This window comes from Cetorhinus maximus, chromosome 5 (assembly GCF_964194155.1).
Source record: "Cetorhinus maximus chromosome 5, sCetMax3.hap1.1, whole genome shotgun sequence".
Classification (NCBI taxonomy): domain Eukaryota; kingdom Metazoa; phylum Chordata; class Chondrichthyes; order Lamniformes; family Cetorhinidae; genus Cetorhinus; species Cetorhinus maximus.
This window is the reverse complement of record NC_135883.1, coordinates 69,591,860-69,612,410: the sequence shown is the minus strand read 5'-3', so window position 1 is coordinate 69,612,410 and position 20,551 is coordinate 69,591,860. Positions and strand designations below refer to the sequence as shown.

The 20,551-nt window shown below is 43.4% G+C and overlaps 1 protein-coding gene across 2 annotated transcripts in view; it reads left to right on the top strand.

Moving 5' to 3' along the window:
- The window catches only part of disc1 (DISC1 scaffold protein), a 186,870-nt gene that overhangs the window by 34,219 nt on the left and 132,100 nt on the right, over positions 1-20,551 (top strand). For both annotated transcript variants that reach the window (XR_013576609.1, XM_078541966.1), the window contains 4 exons: positions 2,206-3,272; positions 10,464-10,533; positions 15,750-15,888; positions 17,894-18,011. Coding sequence is in view for 1 of the 2 variants with exons in the window: in XM_078541966.1 (XP_078398092.1) it covers positions 2,206-3,272; positions 10,464-10,533; positions 15,750-15,888; positions 17,894-18,011 (1,394 nt within the window). In the remaining variant the exon portion in view is untranslated. The remainder of the gene's footprint in view (positions 1-2,205; positions 3,273-10,463; positions 10,534-15,749; positions 15,889-17,893; positions 18,012-20,551) is intronic.

Sequence of the window (20,551 nt, the reverse complement as noted above, 5' to 3'; positions counted from 1 at the left end):
CATTTCTGTAGGTATTTCCATAGAGTAGTTTGTGGGTCAGATAAATGATGATGCAATTGGAGGTCACAAATTCAGAAGCGACTTTGGCCCAAGAGAGTAAATTTCTACACACTGTAGCAATGTAAAGCTGATAAGTCAGCAGGATAGTCATATGCTCAGCAAGCACAACATCACTGTGGGATGAGCTGTAGGCTAGGAAAGATTAGCTTCAAATTTAAACATCTGAATGCAACATCAGTCACATCAGCTAAGTCGTCTAGTGGAGTAGTGTAGTCTTGAGATCCAGGGAAATCTTGAAATGTGAAAGTCAAATTTGAGAAAAGATCCAATGATCACTGATGAAAACAAATATCAGCATAGTGAGGGGGTGGGCAGTGGGCTCAGTAAACTTTAAATTTGCAACTTGAACTTGTGGTTATGCCTAAATGCACTCACTATTAGTGCTAGGGGAGCTCAAAAAGCAGAAGAGAGGTGATTGGGGAAGTAAGGGCAAAGGATGGTAATGGATAGCCAAATTGCATAGTAGGGAAGCTCCTGAGGGTACTGCCAGCCCAGGAGCCATCTTGAAATGGCAAATTATGAGGAGCCATTCTTCCACTTATGAACTGTGGCACTCTGTGTTGCAGAGTAAAGCCCTTCATGCCTATGGGACAAAGTGTGAAAGTGGGAGAATGGCACGTGAAGGTCACTTTTTGAGACAAGAATTATAAAACCTAAGAAAATTAAAATTAAACATGAAGGACAGAAGTAATCTATATGCGATCAACGTAACTTGACAAGGTGCCCCATTAAAGGTTATTGCGGAAAATAAAAGCTTATGGTATAGGGGGTAACATATTAGCATGGATAGAAGATTGGCTGGCTGCAGAAAACAGAGTATGCATAAATGGATCTTTTTCTGATTGGCAGGACATGACAAATGGAATCCTACAGAGGTCTGTGCTGGGGCCTCAACTTTTTACATTGTATATCAATAACTTAGATGAGGGGAATGAAAGTATGGTAGCTAAATTTGCAGATGACACAAAGATAGGTAGGAAAATATGTTGTGAAGAGGACATAAGGAGGTTGCAGATGGATATAAATAGGTTGAGTGAGTGGGCAAAAATCTGGCAGATGGAGTATAATGTGGGAAAATGTGAAGTTGTTCACTTTGGCAGGAAGAATAAAAATACAGAATATAACTTAAATGAAGAACAGCTGCAAAATTCTGAGGTACAGAGAGATCCTTGTGTTCTATTGCATGAGTCACAATAAGTTAGTATGCAGGTACAGCAAGTAATTAAGAAGGCTAATGGAATGCTATCCTTTATTGTGCGAGGAATTAAACTTAAAAGTAAGGATGTTATGCTTCAGTTATATAGGGCATTGGTGAGACCACATCTCGAACATTGTGTGCAGTTTTAATCTCCTTATTTAAGGAAGGATGTAAATGCGTTGGAGGTGGTTCAGAGGAGGATTACTAGATTGAGAGGAGGATTACTAGATTGATACTTGGAATGAGCGGGTTGTCTTATGAGGAAAGGTTGGACGGTCTAGGCTTGTTTCCACTGGAGTTTAGAAGAGTGAGGGGTGACTTGATTGAAGTGTAAGATCCTGAATAGTACTGACAAGTAGATGTGGAAAGGATGTTTCCTCTTCTGAGTGAGTCCAGAACCGGGGGCACCGTTTTAAAATTAGGGGTTGCCCTTTTAGGACCGAGATGAGGAGAAATTTTTTTTGAGAGCTATGCGACTTTGTAACTCTGCTTTAGAAGGCGGTGGAGTTGGGGTCATTGAATATTTGTAAGGTGGAGGTAGATAGATTGTTGTTAGGCAAGGGAAACAAAGGTTATTAGGGGTAGGTGGGAATATGGAATTCAAAACACAAACAGATCAGCCATGATCTTATTGAATGGTGGAGCAGGCTGAAGGGGTCGAATGACCTACTTCTGCTATTTTGTATGTTCATAACTTGTATCAGTAATGTTTGTGATTTACACAATCTGTGACACATGGTTTATTTTCTGTAATTTACGTGTACTTGTGTGCAAATATTGTTAGAACACTTGCCTACCAATCAAAATAAACCACAGTCCGTAGAGATTGTGTTCTTTATCTTGTTTGTGGTCAATATTAATTGAAGAACCAAACTTGAGAGCAATTATTCAACTAGGGATCTGATTTACTTTTTTTTAAAAATTGTATTCATTTCTATTTTTTTCAGATCATTGTATTTCAATATTGACTGGAGTCAGTTCTTGCAAAAAGAAACTTTCAAAGAGACCAGGGTACATGAGGAAAGATGTTGAACAAAGGTTACATCACCCTCCTCTTGTCGGTGTCCACTTTGTATCACAACATGTCGAAAATGAAAGAAAGACTTGTACCGACTTGTCTTTTAATAATAATAAACTGGAGGGATGCTGTTTAAATAATCGTAAGCATCTAAGGGAAGATAAATTTCCCTTATTTCCAGAACAGCAAATTACAGTTTCAAATCACTTAACTGCTGGAAGTCCTGTAGTTACAGCTTTTCAGCCAGCTATGACCATGTCAGAAAGCATTCGGTGTTCTGATTCTAACTGTCAGGGGACTGACGGTTGTAATGGCTCCTGTCACACTGGAATTAATACTTGCTCCAAGCATTTGCGAACAGGCTGTCTACAGAAGCAGGATGCTTGCCTCACGCAGCGTGAAAAGGACAAGGATACTGATGTAAGCAAGCCACAAGCTGTTACCAGTCCAGATAAACGAGTGGATAGTGAAAATTTGCAAAAACTGCAGCCTTGGGACATCGATGAAGAAATAAATTCAGCTAATGCCTTCATTTCCAGCTTCAGTTTCATACAAATGTCATTAAATTGTCGTCGTATTAATGCTGACAGTAAAGAACTGCAGCAGAATGGATTTGTTTCAACTTTACAGCTTCCCCAAACTGAACCACATTTGAAACAGTATCATGTTAGTACTTTAGCAACAAATCAGTTCTGTCCCAAACCTTTAAGAGACAATGTTGAGATTGCTTGTTTGCATGTGTGTCAAAGTGTTGACATTAAATGTGGCACAAACACAGAATCGAAGGACAGGCCTCAGGATTATGACTCACTCTCACTAGATGCAGAGTTTCCATTTCTCTGTTCAACTGATTCTTCTGATTACTCTTCTGGTTCATCTGTAACTTCAGGGTATGAGAGTAGCGTCACGGCTTTTGACCAGAAATGTAATTCCTTATTGAGGAGGTATGAACTGATTCTTCAAGATTGCCTGCTTGAAAACAGAATGACATTAAAGGCTAGTATTATCAGAGTATTCTAAATAGTTAATGTTCAATCTTGCATGCTTCATTATGTCTTAAATGCAGTGGTAAGCTCTGCAACAAAATTTATATAGACTGTATTATGAATTCAACAATGTCCTTCCCTTAAAGCAAGAACATCTTTTACAACTCTCGCGCCATTTTAAATGGTAACTTCCTAGAATGTTCTAAAACTTTTGAAACTGTTTGCAAAGTTTCAGCTCAAATAAAATTTTCCATATTTTTAAAGAAAAGATTAAAATATGGCCAGGCATTATTAATGTTAATAAGTAGATGTAAAAATATTGTTTCAACTTGTGAAATCAATATTCAAAAATTGAGTGACTGCCATTTACCCGCAACCTCAGAGTTGAAGCCATCCAGTGACTATCTGAAAAAAATGTTACTCTAGGGCTGTAGGTTCTCGAATGATCTTTGTTGTGAAATAACTGATTGTTTTGTTGCTTGTTAAATGAATTTTGTCTTACATTTTGAGATACTCATTTTGGTACACAGTTTGTCATGTCCTACAAAATGAAAGTGAGTATCACTTTTATTATTACTTAGTCTGAAACACTAAAGGAGGCTGTCAGATGTTACCATTACTTCCCACTTGAGCCACCAGTGATTAATAGTTTTTAGGGAATCTGTTCTGTGACAACCCTGTATAAAACTTGTGAAATATTTCCTGTGGTTTTTCTTTTATTAGTTCATGGGATGTGGTCTGGAGTCACATGTAGGTCAGACCAGGTAAGGATGGCAGATTTCCTTCCCTAAAGGACATTAGTGAACCATATGGTTCGTGGTCATCGTTAGACATTTAATTACAGATTTTTATTGAACTCAAATTTCACCGTCTGCTGTGGTGGGATTCAAACCCCGGTCTCTGCCAACGCTAGGAAACATGCTGTCCCCAAATTTAGCAATGCCTCCTTCGAGCACCTACTGGACACAGTGGAGGCCTGCCGTGATGTCTTCTACCCCTGTTCTGAAGGAAGATCAAACAAGGCCACCGATCCAGCATGGGAGGCAGCGGTGGTCAGCGCCAATGCACTCCAAAAGAGGACAGCCACCCAGTGCTGAGCGAGGATGAATGATCTCCTTTGTTCCACCAAAGTAAGTCACTCTTCTCATCACCCTCAACTCTCACACTCTCAAACCCATCACACGTCCACAGGGATCTCACTCACTGCCAGCTCAAGGGTCATCACCACTTTCTCTTTCTCACAAACACCTTCATCTGCCCTGCAGATCCTGTCTTCACCCCATCCATGGCACTACTCAGCACCCACACATGCCAGGCATCCTTCTCATCTGGCCTGGCAGACGCCCTGCTTAAACTCTCTCCATCTGTCTTCATGCAGGACAAGCTGGCACACAACAAAAGGAAGAGGTCCCAGGCTGGTGGGGAAATGCCTGACATCAAGGCCTTGACAGACTTTGAAAATAGAGCAGATCAGCTGGCTGTCAAGGATATGGACCATTCATGTGCTGACGGTGAGGTCAGCCATGCTTGACCAAGTGAGGACCCAGCACTGCAACATCCATCAGACGACCATGCTGTGAATAATGTCTCCTGTTTCACAGGCCCCTGCCATACACTAACTATTTCTCCTTTCTTTCGCAGGCAATATGGGAAGCAGCCGAGGGGGTCTACGAGCCAGATCTTCGACTCCAGCCCTGAGGACACCATGGAAGAGGAATCTGCAGGCACCAAGATTGAAGTCCCATCACAGCGCTCATCCATACCCTCCACCAGCGCGGACACACACCTCGGTGGGACCTAGTTCTAGAGTAGCCTCGGGGTCACAATCTGGTTGGGCCATCACACTGTCTGACCTGTAGCAGATGGAGGCAGGGACATCCCAGGGTGCCGGCACTTGGAGGAGTACTGGAGGTCAGGAATTTGCCGATTCTGACTCAGATGAAGAGCCTCTAGACACGGTCTTATTTCAGTTGCTGGGGCTGCAATGACAAGCTCAGGAACATTGGGAAGGGATGTCTGCTCTATTCCTCAGATTGCAAGGCATGATGAAGGATTCCGTATGCCTTCAGGCCGAGGCGATAGCACCAGCATGCCAACACACCGAGGTCAACACTGGCAAGGTTGTGGCCACCGGACGTTGGTTCTGCACTACTGCAGGAGCTGCACTCCATTGCTGAGGCACTTGCTGACATCCATCAGCGTCAACGCGAGAGGTGGTGTCGGGCATCTCGAGCTCATTCCAGTTGCCCCTTAAGGAGTCAGCCAGGAGACCTCAGGAACCCATAATGAGGAGGATCAGCAGGTGCACAGTCCAGGGCCATTCATCCAGGCGACTGCAGTATGTCTGGACCATCTGAATCCCCTCTTCCTCACAGCTCTAGCTTCGCAGGCAGAGGAGAGCGGCACTGCCACACAGCAAGACCCCAAAAGCAGGTGGGCGCTCTCCAGGTCTCAACCCTCCAAAGGACGCCCACCAAGGTCATCACAGACAACAGGGTGTAGCGGTCAGCAGGCCGCCTCCACCACCGCTGTGGATGTTGGGGATGGACCAAGACATAGCGGCAGGGTTAGAAAGGTCAAGAAGATGTAGTTGCACAACATGGGCACGGGTGTTAATCACTTGTACGTAATGTTGACCATTGTAAATACACTCCCAAGAATATCTCCTTGACTATGGCTCCGTGTTATGATGAGCAGTGTTTGTGTCAATCAGATGTGAAATCTTGGTTCCTGCATAAAATGAAGGCAAGTGTCACAGTCCAGGGCCTCTCCCCTGCGCAGTGTGTAAACTTCTGAGCATAGTGATTGTCCGGTTTCAAAGTCACTCTCTAGATCAGTGATGCCTGCACCTCGATGTGGCTTTTATTTGCTGCTAGAATCTTGTACCCAAGCATCACAGAGCTCCGTGATGTTTTCTGTGTCCTCTCAGCACCTTAGAAGTAGGGCTGCCCCCCATCTCATCAGCATTGCTGACAGGTGAAGGTGTAATGCTGAAGGGAACAGGTGATGAAGCCTGCCAAAGGAACAAGTGCCCTTAAAGTCCATCTGCCCGCTTTATCTCAGCAGCGTCTCCATGACATGACCCTCTTCATGCCCTCAGCCAGACAGGTGTCATATGTTCCCAGATGCAATGTGAAGATCTCAGGACTGTTCACACTGCATCCCCCTGGAATCTTGTGGCAATGAGGGCCTCGCGACCACGCCTGCCTCGTCTGGCCGATGCAATGGCCTCATCGCCTGTATCCTCGCCTTTCAGGACCTCCTTACCCTCACCCCCTTTGACTTCTTCCTTATTGGATGAGACGTGCAATTCTTCCATCTCATCATCCAGGTCCGCCCCCACCCCCCTTTGTGTCGCCAGGTTGTGTAGCAGGTAGCAAGTCATGATGATGCGTGACATACTCTGGGGAGCATCCTGGAGTGCTCCACCAGATCTGTCAAGGCACCGGAACCTCATTTTCAGGATCTGGGCTGCGGCATGAGCCTCGTTACACCTCTCAGCAGGAGTCTGAGACTGCCGCATTGGTGTCATCAGCCATGTTCTTTGCAAGTAGCCCTCATCCCCAAGGAGCCAGCCCTGCAGCCTGTGTTGTCCCTGGAAGATTTTTTTATTCATTCATGGGATGTAGGCATCACTAGCTAGACCAGCATTTATTGCCCATACCTAATTGCCCTTGTAAAGGTGGTGGTGAGCTGCCTTCTTGAAACGCTGCAGTCCATGTGGCTGAAGGTACACCCACACTGCTGTTAGGAAGGGAGTTCCATAATTTTGACCCAGCCACACTAAAGGAGCATCGATATATTTCCAAGTCAGGATGGTGAGTGGCTTGGAGGGGAACTTCCAGGTGGTGGTGCTCCCATATGTCTGCTGCCCTTGTCAACCCAGATGGTAGCGGTCAGAAATCCTGCAAAGAGCCCCCAATTTCTGTTATGGCAGGCGGATGGTAAATGCCAAGCTGCCCAAATCCCGGAGAGAAACTTGATGCAGCTGTCACAACTATTTGCAATTTGTACTTATTTTGAGATGCTGATAGTGGAGGATTCAGCGATGATAATGCCATTGAATGTCAAGGGGCGATGGTTAGATTCTCTCTTGTTGGAGATGGTCATTGCCATGCACTTGTGTGGCATAAATGTTACTTGTCACTTGTCGGCTCAAGCCTGGATTTTGTCCAGGTCTTGCTTCTTTTGGATATGGACTGCTTCAGTATCTGAGGAGTTGCAAGTGGTGTTGAACATTGTGCAATCATCAGCGAACATCCCACTTCTGACCTTATGATGGAAGGAAGGGCATTGATGAAGCAGCTGAAGATGGTTGAGCCTAGGACACCATCCTGAGGAACACCTGCAGTGATGTCTCGGAACTGAGATGATTGACCTCCAATAGCCACAAACATCTTCCTTTGTGCTAGGTATGACTCCAACCAACAGAGTTTTCCCCTGATTCCCATTGACTCCTGTTTTGCCAGGGCTCCGTGATGCCATAAATGCTGCCTTGATGTCAAGGACAGTCACTCTCACGTCACCTCGGGAGTTCAGCTCTTTAGTCCATGTTTGAACCAAGGCTGTAATGAGGTCAGGAACTGAGTGACCCTGCGGAGCCCAAACTGAACGTCAGTGAGCCTGGAAGGAGCCATTGCTGTAGAAATTGAATGCGGCAGTCACTTTCACTGCCACTGGCAGTGGATGCCCTCGGAGTCCCCGTGGTGCCAAATCCTGCAGAATGTGGCATTTGTGAATGACCAGCTTCCTTGAACCTGCGCAGTCGTCGGAGACACTGGTTCTCACTCATTTGCAGATAGCTGTCTATAGACCCTGAGTCTATAGACTGGAGTTGATCCTCTGCGAGCAGAGGAGGCCCGACCCCCCCTTGGTCTTGAGGGTTCTGCTGCTCCCTTTGGTGAGCCAGGTGCCTTTGTTGTAGCCTTCTCCCCCTTCTCTCCTGTCTATAAGCAATGAGGCAGACAGCGCCATCACCAGGCTCTATCTTCCTGATGATTTCCTCACTGCATTATCAAAGAGAGATGCGAGGGTCAGCAATTGTCTCCTAAGGACCACTGTTGGTCAAGTCATCGCCTGCAGTTGCGTCTCAAGGCCTCTTTACGCATGCCAGAGAGTCCGGGCCACCACATGGCTGCCCAGTGTTTAGTGCGCATGATGATTGACCAAAACACCACCACCCCACACCACATGACCAAGTGGCGACAGCTTCGGCCACTCGACTGCCTCCTGAACTCTCATGTCAGACTCAGGTATTGTCTTAACCTGCACTCCCAAGGCTTTGCGCTTTGCTTGGACCATGAGAGTGACTTTTCAATGTCTACTTAAATATAATGCAAGGGTTTAGGAGCGCACCCCTCCATCAGTGTTCCATGGCCACTTTTCCCAAGGACATCCTCAAACTTGCCCAGTGGTTATGCAGCAGCATAGCACTCGTTCGATTTTGAAGTCTGCGCGTGAGGGGTTAAAAGTAGAGGAGCAATCATTGGCACTGTGAGGAATTAGTGCTGCTTGAGTGGGCACATTTGCTTGACTAGCCTGACTCCAAGCATGTCAATTGAGCTAAAGCTAAAGGGTCTCAGCTGTGGAAGAGTGCTCATCTTTGACATGTTTTTCCATTTGCCTGGCTGTTTTCTTAACCCCTCCCCCACTGCATGTGTTCGTGTGCAACCTTCAGTCTGTGCTGCCATTACCCCTACGCGCATGTAGCCCTTGCCCCAAGCTTCCAATCTCTCTGGCACTGTAGCCCTTGCCCCGAGGTTCCCTTCTCTCCCTTCTTTCCGGCACTGTTGCCTTTGCCACAGCACCACAAGCCAGGCACAAAGAAGCCGCTGTGGAGACTTGCCTATGAACCCCCTCAGAATCCGTGAAGCTGCTTCCTTGCATTGGGATCCTCGCAAGTGCTGCACTAAATTGTGTGCACTCACCTCCGAGTTCCCCTCGAAGTTCAGGTCGCCAGGTGCATGCCTTTTAAAGGCAGTTGTAAATCATGCTGTTCTAAAATCACACCGATGTGGCACTAAGTTTGATGTGGCGGGGTGATTCTGATGTGTGGTCACAATGAGATGCAAATGTATTCAAATTAAGTTCCCGACTTTCAACAGCAGTATATGTGGCCCACCATGGATGGGGGGAGGGGACAATCCCTTCCTGGATTTATGTCGCTGGGGGAACGCAGCTAGGGCCTTCTCTCAAGACTTTCTGATCTCATCACCGAAAACCCCCATCCCAATTGGGCATGGAAATTTCCAGCCAATGTTGTCTTAATATCAATCCACTGAAGCACATTCAGTGAATAAATATTTTGGTTTAAGTTGACTTCTTCAGTCAATGCCAGCTCTCCATTCCTAAATACACATTGAAAATTATGCATCCTTTCCGGTTTCTGATATCTGGTTACACTGTCTACTGTTCTTTTAAAAAGGGATCACCTCATTTGCTAGAATCATATTGCTCCTGTTATTATATCTAATTTTGATTGTTCCAGAGAGATCTCCAGGATATGGGTCTGCAAAGAGCAGAAACCAGCTCAAGTCAGATAGAAAATTAAACATTAACATGGAGGTGTGATGGGGAATACTCCAGTAAAGAAGTAGTGGTTGAACAATGCTTTGTGCTGGCTCATATCACTCAGACAGTGATGCTGTCCAATTTCTTGGAGGCATGATGAGGGCACTTCACATACCAGTGTGCTACCCTCACATACATTGGGTAAAATCTGTGCAGAACCAAATTATCTGAATTGACTCAGCTACTTTTCTACTCTATTCATAAGTAGATCTGACACTGATGTCATGGAAATCTTGCTGAGCTTTCTGCATGACACCTTTTTGAGGAGCAAAGTTGATTGTGACTAGCTGGTATAGTCAACAGCTGGCACTAAAGGAAGGAATATTTTGTGTATGTGCAATGTGTAAGAAATAATAAATATGTTTACAAAGTTATGTGTTTACGCTTATTTCTTATCCATCTGTGTGTGTATTATATGTCATCTGGTGTCAGGAAGCAGATCCTGCACAAACCATACCTTTTTGTTATAAAAGATCTGCAGAGATCTGTACAGGTTGAATATTGGTTATGGTGAAATTCACCATTTTCAAAGGATTCATTTTGGAAATGTTCAAATGTGCCTGTAAGTTGCATTATAAATATGTTTCTGTTCTAGTTTTTACCTTTAGACCTTTTCTGTTTTAATCTGTAGCTTCAATCTTTGATCTTAAAGCTGAAGAATCTTCAGAAGAAGGCTATACAGGACGATGATTATGAGAAAGGTGAGCCCTGTTGGATTTTGCCATAATTGTTAATTGCATTATTCTAAAATGTTATATTAGCCAGGGAATTATGTTCCTTTTGAGAACATGAGCTGAATTTCCTTATAATGCATAGGACTGAAAAGTTATATGTCCCATTGTGTTGATGTATAAATGGGCTGTGAATATGATAGTGAAATGGGTTTGGGCATTGTTGGCAAGGCCAACATTTGTTGCCAATCCCTTAAGAACAGTTGAAAGTTAACCACATTGCTGTGGACCTGGAGTCACTTAGAGGCCAGATCAGGTAGGGACAGCAGATTTCCTTTCCTAAAGAACATTAGTGAACCAGATTTTTTTTCCCTGACAATCCATAATAGTTCATGGTCACTATTACTGAGACTAACTTTCAGTATCAGAATTTTAAAAATTAATTGTATTTATTAATTGAAATTAAATTCCACCAGCTGCCATTTGAACCCATGCCCGCAGAGCATCAGCCTGGGCCTCTGGATTATTAGCCCAGTGACATTACCACTACACCACCATCTTTCTGGATGCTCCACAAGGCAAATTGCTGATTTTAACCTCCAATGAGTAGAAGTTGGGGCTTTCTGTTTGTCTTTAATTACATTTTAGTTTCTCCCTCATTTTATTGTGGGTTGATTTCTTAAAATTATATGTTTTGGTTCTGGCCTTAACTAGCTCTGTTTGTCAGATTTCACATTTGACTTTTTAAATTTATTCATGGGATGTGGGCTTCGCTAGCTGGGCCAGCATTTATTGCCCATCTCTAGTTGCCCTTGAGAAGGTGGTGCTGAGTTGCCGCCTTGAACCGCTGCAGTCCCTGTGGTGTAGGTACACCCACAGTGCTGTAAGGGAGGGAGTTCTAGGATTTTGTCCCAACAACAGTGAAGTAATGGTGATATATTTCCAAATCAGGATGGTGTGTGGCTTGGAGGGGAACTTCCAGGTGGTGGCGTTCCCATTTATCTACTGCCCTTATTTTTCTAGATGGTAGTGGTCGTGGGTTTGGAAGGTGCTGTCGAAGGAGCCTTGGTGAATTCCTGCAGTGCATCTTGTAGATGGTGCACACTGCTGCTACTGTGCGTCGGTGGTGGAGGGAGTGAATGTTTGTGGGTGTGGTGCCCATCAAGTGGGCTGGATGGTGTCAAGCTTCTTGAGCGTTGTGAGAGCTGCACTCATCTAGGCAAGTGGAGAGTATTCTATCACACTCCTGACTTGCATGTTGTAGATGGTGGACAGGCTTTGGGGAGTCAGGAAATGAGTTACTTGTCGCATGATTCCTAGCCTCTGACCTGTTCTTGTAGCCATAGTATTTATATGGCTAGCCCAGTTCTGGTCAGTGGTAACCTCAGGATGTTGATAGTGTAGGATTCAGTGACAGTAGTGCCACTGAACATCAATGGGTGATGGTTGGATTCTCTCTTGTTGGAGATGGTCATTGTCTGGCACTTGTGTGGCGTGAATGTTATTTGCCACTTGTCAGCCCAAGCCTGGATATTGTCCAGGTCTTGCTACATTTGGACATGGACTGCTTCAGTATCTGAGGAGTCACAAATGGTGTTGAACATTGTGCAATCATGGAGATGAGATGACATGCCTCCAGCAACCACAACCATCTTACTTTGTGCTAGGTGTGACTCCAACCAGTGGAGAGTTTTCCCCCTGATTCCCATTAACTCCAGCTTTGCTAGGGCTCCTTGATGCCACACTCGGTCAAGTGCTGCCGATGTCAAGGGCAGTCACTCTCGCCTCACCTGGGGAGATCAGCTCTTTTGTCCATTTTAGCTCCTGACTCATTACAGCCTTGGTTCTGAGTGGCCCTCGTGGAACCCAAACTGGGTGTTAGTGAGCAGGTTATTGTTAAGCAAGTGCTGCTTGATAGCACTGTTGATGACCCTTTTCATTACTTTACTGATGATCGAGAGTAGATGTGGGGCAGTAATTGGCCAGGTTGGATTTGTCCTGCTTTTGTGTCCAGGACATACCTGGGCAATTCTTCACATTGCCAGGTAGATGCCAATGTTGTAGCTGTACTGGAACAGCTTGGCTGGGGGAGTGGCAAGTCCTGGAGCACAAGTCTTCAGTACTATTGCCAGAATATTGCCAGGGCCCCCATAGCCTTTGCAGTATCCAGTGCATTCAGCTGTTTCTTGATATCATGTGGAGTGAAGCGAATTGGATGATGATTACCCATCTTCATAAATACTGTTATGCTGAGTTGTGTCTATCTTCCTGATTGCTGCTGGAACTCATTCTAGATGTGAACTTTCCCAATGGAATCCATTATATTGCATCTGGAAGCAGTTTTATGCCAAATTTACTAGTTCAACTTATGTCTCCACACTTCCATTTGCCATTCCACTTAATATTGAATTGTTTGAGGTCACCTATTGTTACAAAGTTATTAGCTGTACAATCTTTTGTAACCTGTAAAATACTGTTGGCTTGCTTCATTTGTCCTGGATGCATGTAGAAAAATCCAATTGTTAACTTAGTCCTGTGACAATTTCTTTTAGATCCAGCTGAACTATTTCATTTGTTTTTCTTCCCCTAAAATATTTTCAGTTTTCATGATATCGAGATTATCTTGCGTAATGTCTTCTTTTTCCTGTCATTTGCATTCTTCAGAACAACCTATATTCCTGAAAATTCCTGACTCCAATCTTCTGAGTTAAACCATGTTTGAATATTAATTTGCAATGTATGCTTTCAGTTCCAACATTTTATTTCTAAGACATCTAATTGTTGATTAAAGATATTAATTTATATATTGGGATTTTTCTCTTGGATCCCCAGTTTTTGCCTCTTCCCACCCACTGATTGGTTTCCACATCATTCCTGCCAGGTTCAACACGGAGTCAGCATCCCCACATATAAATGAGGTCCAGGAGTTAAAATTGCCTGAGCCTCACAGAATCACACTGTGCAGAAGAGGCCCTTCGGCCCATCGAGTCTGCACCAACATGTGAGAAACACCTGACCTACCTACCTAATCCCATTTACCAGCACTTGGCCCATAGTCTTGAATGTTATGACGTGCCAAGTGCACATCTAGGTACTTTTTAAAGGATGTGAGGCAACCTGCCTCCACCACCCTCCCAGGCAGCGCATTCCAGACTGTCACCACCCTCTGGGTAAAAAAGTTTTTCCTCACATCCCCCCTCTAAACCTCCTGCCCCTCACCTTGAACTCATGTCCCCTCCTGACTGACCCTTCAACTAAGGGGAATAGCTGCTCCCTATCCACCCTGTCCATGCCCCTCATAATCTTTTACACCTCGATCAGGTCACCCCTCAGTCTTCTCTGCTTCAATGAAAACAACCCAAGTCTATTCAACCTCTTCATAACTTAAATGTTTCATCCTAGGCAACATCCTGGTGAATCTCCTCAGCACCCCGTCCAGTGCAATCACATCCTTCCTATAATGTGGCGACCAGAACTGCACACAGTACTCTAGCTGTGGCCTCACCAAGGTTCTATACAACTCCAACATGACCTCCCTAATTATGTAATCTTTGCCTCAATTGATAAAGGCAAGTGTCCCATATGCCTTTTTCACCACCCCACTAACATGCCCCTCTACCTTCAGAGATCAATGGACACACACGCCAAGGTCCCTTTGTTCCTCAGAACTTCCTAGTGTCTAGTATTGTTATTGTTTTTACACACCTCTGCAAATTGTGCACATATTTGCTCCTCAATTTCCCCGTGACTATCTGGGGGTCTATAATAAACACCTAACAATGTGGCTGCCCCTTTTTTATTCCTAAGCTCTACCCACAAAGCCTTATTCGATGCCCCCTCCAAGATATCATCTCTCCTTACCGCAGTAACTGACTCCTTAACTAATAAGGCAATGCCTCCTCCTCTTTTACCTCTTCCCCTGTCTCGCCTGAAGATTCTATACCCCGCAATGTTGAGCTGCCAATCCTGTCCCCCCTCAACCATGTCTCAGTGATGGCTACTATATCACAATTCCACGTATCAATCCTCACCCTTAACTCATCCATTTTACCTGTAATACTCCTGGCGTTAAAGTAGAGGCCATCCAGCCTTGCCTTACTCCCTTGAACCTTAATGCAGCTGTACTCCCTTTGACTTGATTGTTTTACTGTATTATGATGTGTCCCTATTCTGCTAACATTCTGTGTCCCCTCCCCCTGCCGAATTAGTTTAAACTCCTCCCAACAGCACTAGCAAACCCGCCTGCAAGGATGTTAGTCCCGCTCTGGTTCAGATGTAGACCGTCCTGCTTGTACAGGTCCCACCTTCCCCAGAAATGGTCCCAGTGATCCAGGATCTAAAACGCTCCCTCTTGCACCAATTCTTAAGCCACGTATTAATCTGCGCTATTCTCCTATCTCTGAGCTCGCTCGCACGTGGCACTTGGAGTAATCCAGAGATTACACCCTGAGAGGTCTTACTTTTTAGTCTACTGCCTAACTCTGAATTTTTGATGCAGGACCTCATCCCTCTTTCTACCTATGTCATGTACCATGACCTCTGCCTTATCACCCTCCCGCTTCAGGATGCCCTGCAGCCGTTCAGTGACATCATGACGATGTAGTCATGTAAATTTGTCTCCCATGTAGCACAAACCCTCTTCAGTTAAAACGAGGTTTCTGAGTGGACACATCCTAGTTCATTCACATTCTCACCTGGATCACCTGGTGACTTATGCAGTTGTGCAAATATCATACTCAACTAAAAATGCTGTGATCATATAATGCACACCGATTAAAGTTATCAACAAAAGGCACACAAATGGCACAGAAAACAACCGTTAATTTGACCTGCAGTGACAGTCACTTTGCAGGCTTCATTCTATTTCTGTTTTGTTATGAGATTTCTCTAATTTTTGGTTGAAGAATCTACACTACAGTTGGTTATGGCACTGGAGTCTTGCATCTCCAATACTGCACTGAATTATCTGTGCTTAGCTTTAGATGGTTTTTCTGCTAAATTTGCTATTCCACTGCTATTCTATATATAGTTAATTATTTTTAGCATTAACTAAAATTTCTTTGGAACTATGCTGTGCAAGTATGTCTAATTTGCTTTTGATAATTTGCATACTGACAAACAATTGTTCAGTGGATCAATCTTAAACCTTAAGTCTCATTCTCATGTTGTAAATAAACTTAGTTTTCATTTTTGAAGTATAGCAATTGTGTCAACAGTTTTTAAATTATAATTTGATTTTGTTGTAGCTGACAAGTTCAACAAGAAATTAGCAGAATTGAAAAGGGAGAAGAGTTCCTTAAAGTTCCAGCTGCCTTCCTACCATCCTTGTATTGCAAGATTTCTGCAAGAAGTTAAACTTCAAGCACAAGTTGTTGAGCACCATAAGTATGCACATTATTCTAATAATCTGAATATAAATAAAACTGAAAAGAAAAGCCAGTGTATGTAAAGGAAGAAGGAAATGTTGACAGATTTAGATATAAACATAAATTTAAAGAAGAAATTGATTATACATAGCATATATATATGCTGTGATCATATAATGCACACTGATTAAAATTAGCAACAAAGGGCACACAAAGTATATAGATATATATAGATGTACATATATAGCCACTATTGGGATCTAAGGGTGGGAACTCCCTCTCCTCTGGATTTCACTAGTGACAGCAATTATATTGCCTCTGAATCCCAGAGCAGTTCCATTGTAAGCTGTAGGGTATTCTGACCTTTGCCATTTCTAGCCAGTAGCTGGGGTCTGGAACAGATACACTGATGTCCTTTCATGTCCTGAGGTTCGAAAGTACATAAATCAGGTTAGCACCACTTCTATGCTATAAGTGATGGGAACTATATATGCATCCCAACCGGCACATAGGTTTAAACTTTGTGTGGCCTCTGAGGCTCTTTAATATGCACCAAAGCAGCTCATAAAAACGAAAAACTTAGAGACCCATGGTTTAACTAAAGATCGCCAGGTTCTGAGAGAGAGAGTTGAATAAAAAGAATTGTATTTATGTTGTGCCTTTCATGAGCTCAGGTCATCTTAAAGTAATGAAGTACTTTTGAAGTAAAAACAGGAAATGCTACAAATACTCAGCAGGTCTAGCTATATCTGTGGAGAGAGAAACAAAGTTAACCTTTCAGATTTGTGACCTTTCATCAGAACACTTTTGTGTACTTCTCAAATGCAGCCACTAGCATAATGCAGGAAGCACAGTAGCCAGCAAGGTTCCACAATTTGGTAGAATTACCAAATAATTTGCTTTAAATTGTCGGCAGAGGGATAAATATTGGCCCAGATACTGGGGTTAACTCCCCTGCTTTTCAAAATGATGGAATGGGATCTTTTGTATCTACCTGAAAGGTTATACTCATTAGAATTACTTGAGTTTTTTTAATCGCAATGCATGTGTGTTGATGGAATCCTCGCTGTAGATTCATGAAAATTGTACTTTTAGATTTTAATCACTTCCCTGTGCTATGATTTCAGTTTCCCCTCTAATTTCCCAGTGGATCTTGTTCAGCCCACAAATTTTGGCAATCCAACCGACAAAGTTTTGGCAACAGACTTCTATTTTTACTACTCTCTGATTTTTCTTGTTTGAATTTTGTGAATCAAGAAGTTTATAAAGAGCTGTTCTTAATGCTGTTGTCCCTTTTTTGGGTAAAATCCTAAAAATGATCTGGTAACAGCACCTTACAATATAAGTAAATTAATAATAGATGGTAAATTTATAATTTACATGTGATCCACTGATCCAAGTTACACTCACTCACTCACTTTTCCAGAACCACTTCATCCAATTCAGGATCGCGGGGAGTCGGAGCTGGGCACTAGGTGAGGTACACCCAGAACGGGACACCAGTCCTTCACAGGGCACACGCTCACATGCATACACACTGACACACAATTTACCGAAGCCAATCCACCTAACTAGCATGCCTTTGGAGGGTGGGAGGAAACCGGAGCACCCGGAGGAAACCCACACAGACACAGGGAGAATGTGCAAACTCCATACAGACAGACTTCTGAGGTTAGGATCGAACCCGGGTCCCTGGCAGCAGCGCTAAACACTGCGCCACCCTGCTGCTCCCAAGTTACATGTTAGACATGAAAATAAAAAGCTTGGACTCTCTCGCTTTAGTTTAACTTATCCTCATCTTATTTAAGTGTTTCTAATGTCCTGACAACCTTCATGGGTGAAATCTGTTGAAACTGTATCAAAGGCAAAAACTAAAGAAATTAGGCAATAGCTAACAGCATTGGTTCTTGAATAGAAATCCTGTTTTCTAACATAAAAGCTTTTGGATTTTGGACATGCTAGTGTTTCAGGTACAAAGAATATACATTTCAATACTTTGTAACTTTTTGTAAACGTCTGTTTAGCAATGCAGGTAGTTTACTGCAAAGTGTAGAAGATAAATATTCAGATTCAAATCCTGATAATCTACAGATATCATGGTCAAGGAGAAAACAGCTTATCCTAGACAAACAACAGTTACAGGTATGTGATGAGTTATACACACTTATACAGTCAATGTCCTTTTTAATTTTAATATTATCATTGAAGTAAATTATATGGTTAATTCATTGGTTCCTGTAGAACATCTTTGAAACTTAAATTTATGAAAAGGTTGTATACACATTTGTGAAAATATAATTTATCAAATTGAAATAATTTGTGAAAATGGAGCTCTGTGTATGTGCGGTTGAGAGCCAACCATCTGAACTTCTTGTTGCTCTTGCCTAAGTATTCGCTAAATGACTCCACATTTGAATTACACTGCAAAGTTTCTTTCTGTGCGAAATAAAAGCAACAACTTGCATTTATATAGCACCTTTAACCTAGTAAAATGATCTAAGGCACTTCATAGGAGCTAGTGTAGGTCGGTGACCTCAGGGTTGCTGGGTGAATTGGATTTAGTGTGAGTTAAGATACAGGCAGTTAAAGGCATAAAGGTCTCAGCGGAAGATGGGTTGAAGCAGGGGCAGAGTTGGGCATTGTTACAGAGTTGATAGTTTTGGTCATGGAATGGATACGTGGAGCTCAGAAGCTCATCTCGGTCAGAAACAACACCAACATTGTGAAAGGTCTGATCCAGCTTCAGACAGTTGCCTAGGTGAGGAATGGAGCTGGTGGCTAAGGAATAGAATTTGTGGCAGGAATCGAAGGCAATTGCTTCAGTCTGCTCAGTATTTAGTCTGAGGAAATTCCTGCTCAATCAGTACCCAATGTTGAACAAATAGTATGAAGAATTCAACATAATGGAGGGGTTGAGAGAGATGGTGCTGAGGTACAGCTGGGTGTCATTAGTGTACATGCAGAATATGACATTGCAAAGGAGCAGAATGTAGATTAGTAATAGAAGGGTCCAAGGATCAGTTCTTGGGGTACTCAAAGATAACGGTGCAGGAGAGGGAAGGAAGGCTGGATTGGATAGGTAAGCATGGAACCGGGCTAATGGAGTGCCACCCAGCTGGACAATGGAGGAGCAGCACTGGAGGAAGATGGTATGGTCAACCGTGTCTCAGGCAGAGGGGGAAGGGGATGTTACTTTTAACTTCATTCTTAATCTCCAGTGGCAGTTGAGTGTTTTCTTTGGTCGCTAAGCTAGGAAACTGTAACTTGCTATATTATTACTTTATTACTTTACTGAATTTGTAATTAATTAACTAATCAAATAAATAAGGTTAGATGGACATGGCAGGGCAGGCTATGTGCCATAACTACAGCATCTGGGAGCTGGGGAGAACATTGCAATCCCAGCCAACTATATCTGTGGTGGTTGCATTTGAGGAACTTTGGCACAGAGTGGTTGAGTTGGAGTCTGAGCGGCAGACATTACAGGGCATCAGAGAGAGTTACATGGACCCTTTGTTCCAGGAGGCAGTCACAATCTCTCGGTTAAGTAGGACTTTAGAGGTGGTCAATGTGATCAAGGACAGGAGGATGTGACTACAAGTTAGGCAGATATGGGGATATCGGGATGGAGGAGTGTCAGCCCTTGACTTTGGCCAGCAGGTATCAGGTATTTCCTTTCTGTATGGATGAGAACAAGGGCTGCAGGATGGATGGACAAACTGGCCATTGCACAATCATTCAGGAAGCAAGTCAAGTGAGGGGAGTGAAAAGAAATATACTAGTGATAGGAATCTGTGCAGTCAGGAATAGATACTATTCTCTGCAACCAGGACTGGGAGTTCATGGGCAAATTGACTTAAGGTAAGTAAGATCAGAGTTGAATGCATGACTCAAAGACTGGTTTGGGAGAAATGGGTTTTGATTCATGGGACACTGGCACCAGTGCTGGGGAAAGTGGAAGCTGTACCATTGGGATGGGCTCTACTTGAACCACACTGGGACCAGTGTCCTGGAAAATCATATAACTGGAGCTGCAGAGAGAGATTTAAATTACATAGTTGGGGGAAGGGTTCATGTGAGGGGAGATTTGGAAAGTTCATGAGAAAGGACAAGTTAATAGTGCAGGTTAGCGATATGGGTAACAATAACCAGAGTGTGATGAGAAGAGACTGAGCATACAAGAATAAGAGTGCACCAGCAATGGGGTCAGAGTCGGGGAAAAAATGGTAAAAAGACAGAATTAAAGACTCTTTGTCTGAGTGCATGCAGCATTCTTAACAAGTTGGATGAATTGATAGCACACATATAAATAATGGTTATGATATGATGATGAGTTTGCAAAGTAACCAAAGCTAGGAACTGAATGTTCAAAGGTATTTGACATTTTGGAAGGATAGGAAGAAAGGATAAGGAAGTGGGATAGCTCCTTTAAAGGATGAGATCAGTAAAGCAGTGAGAAATGATCTTGGCTCAGAAGATCAAGATGTAGAATCATTTTGGGTGGAGATGAGAAATAACAAGGGAAAAAAAGTCAGCAGTGGAGTAGTTTAGAGGCCCCCTAATAGTGGCTGCACAATAGGACTTATTATAAATCAAGAAATAATGGAGGCTTATAAGAAAGGTGCTGCAATAATCATGGGCAATTTTAACCCTCATGCAGATTGGATGAATTAAATGTGCAA